We start from the raw sequence: 6,694 nt of genomic DNA, 5'->3' as shown, positions 1-6,694 counted from the left end.
CCCTGAGGCAAAAGGACGAGCCTTGGCGGCCGAATTTGCCACCACAGGCCCTGCCGGTATCTCCCGGTATCCAATCCACAACCGCAATCGAATTTTTAGGTATCTAAGGGTGGACACAGATATATTCGCGTGCAGCTTTATATCCCTTTCCGCGCCGAAATCAGGCTTTTAATGCCATATAGAAGTAATGTTTTAGGCAGATAACAACAATTTTCAATTTACTCTCCACACTTGTGTGCTGTACACATATCAAAAGAATTATCCACCACAAGAGATCGACGATACAATATTGTGTTATATTATGACGTACGTGTACTTAGGTTATTTTTGATACTTTATACAAAAATACTTATAACTTCTTACAAATATATCTAAATTAACTATAACTTATACAAGAGGATGGTTTATACCGGAATTATGCGACGACACTCGACGCTAACCCCTGAAATTTATTTTATTTTCAATGATTTACAAACAATTTATAATTAGTTGAGTCGACCAAGTCACGCTACTCTCCTCTATTAGTATAGACAAGACTCTAGTTGTTGACCGTACCTTTACTGGGAGATGAATGGTTCCCTTGGACGGACGTCGGCCTACTCGCGGGGAGACCCGGTCCTGCAAGGCCCCTGCCCGGACTACTCGGGCTACCGACTGCACCACCTCCTCGTCACTCCATTGAAAGTCGTGACCAAGACCGCGCGACGAAGGACGTTATACTGGTCACCTACGTACCCGTCCGCTCCCCCCGGCAACAACGGAATGTGTGGTGAGTTTCTTTCTTTTTGCGTAATCCTCTTTTATTATTTTCTAGCGTTTCATCAAAAATTCTCCTATTAACTGGGAGGCTTTTGTGCGCCCGTTTTTAGGAATAATAAGCCCGATGTAGGAACTAATACGCCCGATTTTAGGATACAATGCTAATTTTACGCCCCAAATACACTAAAATAGCCGCTTTACGGCCCTTCAATCCCTTTATACGCCTCTATCAACCTTTATACATTTATACGCACCCTTTTCTATTTTGTTTATTTATAACCCGAAAATAAATAAGAGAGAGTGTGTGTTGCGGTATTGCATTTGGGAATGATAATTATTGTGAAGTTACAATAAAATAACATTTTCGTTAACCAGATAAATTAAGAGAGTGTGTGGTGAGAGGGGTGTTGGGTGTGGAAGAGGCGGAGTAAGAAAAAAGTAAATGAGCAGCAATAGACTGCGAAGTTAGAACATGATGAGGTGAAGCAAAGAACATCGGGAGCTTTCCCAAACCTCCAACTGGGAGCCATTGCTCACTTGACGAAAGAAGGCGGTCGTCGGTCTTCGAAAGCTACAAATGTCTTAGTTGTCACCCAGCGGTGGCAGCCTAAAGAGAAATGACGACGTTTGGTCAACGTGCCCACGTCTTTAAAAGGGGGGGGGAAAACGGGCAGAAATCATTTTCAAGCCAACCATTTACCGAGGATATGTCACAAATGTAAGACACTACGACGCGTCGACTTTGAGTGCAGTCGCTCAATTAAAAACAAAAAGAGTTGAAACACCTTTTTCGCCCCACCTAATACGCGAAAACTATTTATACGCCGAAAAATTTAACGCGGTAACCGACTAATACGGCCATTAAGACGCTAGCGTCTAAGAGAAAAAGACAGAGATTATTTATTTACGGAAACAGTACGGACTACTTGGTGTCTCGTCGTGTCGTCGAACACCTTGAAGTCTTGATCTCTAAACCCCAGACACGACGTCCTCGTGACTCGTCAGAAAAAGTAGTCCTCCCTGGTCTAGCCAATAGTAAATTGCCGACCTTGTGAATTTCGTCCTCCGTCCTGGTTGTATGTTTTCGAGTTATTACAGAAGTATAACTAATAATATATGTAAAATGGGTTGAAAAGGTTCACGAGTTAAATAAACAAATGGAAAAAGGAAATAATTTAATCTGATGTCAATGGTTTTTCACCAAAAAGATTAGTTTTAGTGTTGTGTCAAAATGATACTAAACATACAGGTGTGAGTGGGTTGTGAAAAAATATCAACAGGCTGAAACTAACTGTCCCTTTTCATTCGTTCTGTTGTAGAGTGTACATTGATACGACAGGTAGCGCGCAAAAGTAAAAGTGGAACCGAGAGTGGTATGCCGCTGCTGCGGCTTATATTCAGGTGCGCCTTATAGTCCGAAAACTACGGTAATTTTGTTTTTAATCCTGTTTTTTTTCTTTGTCTTCCTTCCTCAGCTGGTAAGGTAGTGAGCATAGCCCAGCTGGCCTCCCTGGCAGGGCGTCCTGTGTCACGTCAGGGCAGTAAACCTGTCACCTTCCAGCTGCAGGGCAACAAGCTGACTCTGTCTGGAGCCCAGCTCCACCAGGTCCCAGCAGCTTCCCCACGCTCTGTGCAAGGTTAGTTTTCCTTTGTACTCGCTGTGGATGAACGAAGGGAGGGTTTTATCTGCCACATAAAATTATTAACGCACCAACACGATTTCATAGGTAGGTGATTGTGGTCACAATTTGGATTTTTTTCATTTATTTTTTGAAGTATTTATTAATAATAATAATACAAAGGTTATTCTGCTCCATAAAGCTACTTATGAGGAATTTGCAATTGTTGCATTAACCTGTGTATGTATTTATATGGAAAGAATACTTGGTGTAGTTCAGGGGGTCAAAATATGTTTTATGGATTTTTGTTGGTTTTACAACTGACTTTTCAAAGTAATTGTGCATGCAAAAATAGAAGAAAAAAGTTTGCTATGTTGCATGTGTCAAATAGTTTAAACCTCATCTCTTAATAAAGAAATGATTGAAGTCATTAGGTATGTTGTATGCAATGCGGTTACTGGAGAATCTGAGTAGAAAAACATCCCTGATCATAACACGTCTGTATTCCTCTCACGCTGCAGGTAATGTGATGCACCTGGTGACCAGCGGGATGCAGCACCACCTCATCAGCCAGACCACCCAGGTGACAGTCCAGAGCGCAGTCAGCACCTCCGCCACTTCTCCAGCTTCCAATCGGATGCCTCACAATATCACAGCGCAAGGTTTTTACCCCTTTCTCAAACTCCCTCTTTCATGTTCTGGCCCTTAACAAACTAAGTAATGTTCTTATCTTAAATGGCTTTTATTTAATTCTGAACATCTAAAATATCCAAATCTTGACTTTAATCTAACAAAAGCTAATTTTGCCTGGAAATGTATGTTATTATTTTCTTTTTTGGATGTTATCCTATGACTACAAGAAATGATGACGGCCATTGTAGATAAATAAAATGAAGGACCCTGGGCGAGATGGTAATATTCAGAGAAAACAGATTGAAGTTATACATTTTACAAGAAAAACAACCCAAATATTCTGAGATTAAAGTAATACATTTGCAAGAGACACCTCATCACACTGCAGACGGTAAACAGGGAATACCTTACATACTTTAGAGGAGAGGTGCTCTCCTTGGCAATGTCTCTTTTAAAGTCTGATTGCTTATCATCATATTGTGTATTTGGACAAAAGTATTTCCTTATTGCTACATCCAATAGAAAAGCATAACTGTCATGCTTATCCAACCTTTTTCTCTCAGAATGTGTTTAATCTTAGTATATACTCTTATTGTTTTTTTCCCTCTGACTGTTACCCCCTTTCAGCTCCTTAATAATGTTTTACCTAGAACAGCTCAAATGTGTTGTTACGACTGATATATTTGATGTTCCCTCAGTGGTCCCCTCCTTGGTGAGCAGCCCGGGTGTGGTGAAGATCGTTGTGCGTCAGACAGCAGGCAAGGACGGTGGGCCCGTGCCGACCCTGGCAGTGGCCCCTTCTCCTCGTTTTGGTCCTCTGGCCTCCCTTTCCCCTCACCCTCACGCCACCACAACCACTGTTAGAATCCCAGCTCCACTGCAAATTGTCCAGCGCACCCCCGGTCCTGCTACTGCTCACTACACCATAGCTCCTCCTGGAAACCCTAGCTTTACCCCAAACCAGCCCCACCCCCCTCGCCCCATCCTCAAGGTAGTGCAGCCCCCTCCACCGAGCACAGAGCAGCCAGGTGAGAGCAAGAGCTGGAGATATTGTTCTCTCAGCGTCAATTCATTTCGCTGCATGCATGCATGACGGGCAAAACAGGGTCACAATGTTATGCAACTAATATTTAGCTTTTTTTCACTCAGTTATGCAAACATATGATGCGCTAAGCAGATACAAACATGCAGGGAAGTTTAGGCGGTTTCAGGAAAGTATTTAAAAACCAGTCGAGTCAAATAACCTCGTACCTGTAAACCTACCTGGTAATAAACCTGTTTCTGATTAAAGATCCAGACATGCTTTTAAGACTTAGAGAAATCCTCTGCTTCAAATAATAGTAATTTGTGTCTTATACGTTTCCATGTAAAAGTAACATTCTTAGGAAGAATTTCTTCCAATGACGTCTAACCCTTTATCCTCATAAAAAAAAAAACGATATATGCATTTAAATAGCAAGGCTACGTTAGGGGGTTATAGCGTTTGAGAAAGTAGATTTCTCGTGTAGAATAAAGACTTTCATGTATACAGTCAAACCAGCTTTCAAATTGGATTTTTACCTGTACGCACATGTGTATGTGTGGCATAAGAATGCAGACAAGCACAGCATGGTTGCAATATGGAAAAGGAAAGCGGTAAATACAGGGAAAGATGCAAGCTTGAATTAAGCATAACTCTATCAAAATTCTAACTAAAAATGTAACACAAAGTAGATTCTATAAGTCCAAATAACTCTGAATGTTTGACTTTTTAGTACATTATTGATACATTAGCGCTGTCAGGAAAATATTTGCTCTGTCGCACTCCTACAAACCCAGCATGTTGCGTCTCAAACTGTTAAAATAAGTCAGTTTCAGAAATAAGGTTGCAGGTACAGTGTTTCCCACAGAATTCCTTCAGCTCTTGGGAGGGCCGGTATGTACCCGAAGCCCGACGTGGTCGCCAAGAAAATAGTGAGATTCTACTTCAGGTCTAGCCACAGTGCGACGACAAACGACGACAGACGGTAGGTACGACGACCTCTCCTCTCATGTACAAAATCGTCCACTTTTGTCTACTATTAGAACGGGTTATTGCAAAAGTGGGAATTTTCAAATCACCAAATTAATAGAATAAAAAATAGTACTCCATTTAAGTGTCCTTTACACCATTTGTGGTAATTGCATGTAAATGTTTAGATTTTGAGTTGTGATATACGGGTTGTTTCACGGGGGTGAAAACAACGGTATATTTGGACGCACGAGTAAGATACATAGGAGTATGTAATAATTCTTGTATAAATCAATGGGTTAGCGATAAGTAGACTCGACGTATGTTTCCATTATTTATTTCTTAGCTAAACCTATTTATATTAAATCCTTATAGAAACATACATAAAAGGCCTGGAGTTGTGTCTCAATAAAGTACTTAGTATTTGTTTGTCTTGTAAAATAAATACTAGCATATAATCCCCCGGAACAAAACACGTCAAAGCGTCACCTGACAAACAGACAATGTACTAATTTTAACCAAGATCGTTATGACGATGATGTTTTTTTATAAGAGTAATTAATAATAACAATAACTCCGTCTATGGGAACTTTGATACCGGTCCTTAATTCGACACCGGTGTCTAATAAAAAGAGACTCACCCAGAAACTACTAGTTGTAGTGCCATGTCGAACGAGGAATCGGTTATTCATCTTTCCTTCTCGCCCCTCGCACCTCCGGCCCGGACAGAGGACCACCTCCCTCCCCAAAACGTGACCCGGACTGATCACCCATCGACCCAACAAACCTGACGAACGGACAACGACGAGAGTACGGACCCACGACGGTCCCCAAACCTTACGTCTCGCTGCTCCCTCGGGGAGTGGACTGAACCTCGATTCCCGCTCCCTAACCTCGGTCTTTCGTCGTCGGACGACAGTTATTGGGCCCTTTTATTTTGTAGTATCATCTAAACCCTAAGTTACATGAAATACTTAACGTGAAGTCAGTAATTTAAGTTTGATCGAAAGATTTGAACGAAAAGACTTAATTGTAAACATAAAGAACCTACCGATGTTGATGAACGAGACGATTTGAGAACGTTTATTTTCTATCGGTGTATGGCCAATTTAGTGACATCAAACGAACAAGAAGTATAAGACCTAATGGAGTCAAAAGGGTATCGTAACTATTAATTTTATAGCAGGCGGTGTTTACCTAGAGTATTTTTTTTTTTAACAAAATAATAATAATATGAAAAGAGAATTAGAAAAAAAAAAAAAAAAACCAGCCAGATTACCGTATCACTCCCGACCCGACATACCTAGCGCTTCCCACGCTCAAGTTTAGGACCGGACCGCTTGTGGTCGATGATCACACGGAACTCATTCCCTGAATCGGCGCGGAGGGAGCCAATGAGGTGCCCTCTTAAGGGACAATTGAACCCACAGTAACATGTTCCATCGAAACCTTATTCCGCAGACAATTGTACAGATCTTAACATTTAATATAAATAACCCTCTTGATTTGGGTGCCTAGGAGTTGAGGCCACACAAAAGTGAGTAATTGGTTGCGTTGTGTCTTCGTTGTTCTTGCAACCAGATGTCATGGTACTTGAGCGTCCATAATAGAATAAACTCCCCCCCCACCTACCCCCCACCCTACTTACGGCTACCTCCCCCGCAAAACCGAAAAGAAACGTCCCCCCCCCCCC

At 41.6% G+C, this 6,694-nt stretch overlaps 1 protein-coding gene across 1 annotated transcript in view; it reads left to right on the top strand.

Annotated features, from left to right (window-relative positions):
• Nucleotides 1-567: 567 nt before the first annotated feature.
• Nucleotides 568-6,694, top strand: part of LOC104944441 (helicase SRCAP-like) — a 27,222-nt gene continuing 21,095 nt past the window's right edge. Inside the window, exons 1-4 of the mRNA XM_010769973.1 lie at nt 568-769; nt 2,235-2,396; nt 2,900-3,040; nt 3,710-4,039. Coding sequence (XP_010768275.1) covers nt 568-769; nt 2,235-2,396; nt 2,900-3,040; nt 3,710-4,039 — 835 coding nt within the window. The remainder of the gene's footprint in view (nt 770-2,234; nt 2,397-2,899; nt 3,041-3,709; nt 4,040-6,694) is intronic.

Source organism: Notothenia coriiceps, unplaced genomic scaffold (assembly GCF_000735185.1).
Source record: "Notothenia coriiceps isolate Sejong01 unplaced genomic scaffold, NC01 NC01_scaffold00008051, whole genome shotgun sequence".
Taxonomy (NCBI): domain Eukaryota; kingdom Metazoa; phylum Chordata; class Actinopteri; order Perciformes; family Nototheniidae; genus Notothenia; species Notothenia coriiceps.
Note: the sequence above shows the minus strand (reverse complement) of the source record. Positions and strands in the feature narration are given on the sequence as shown.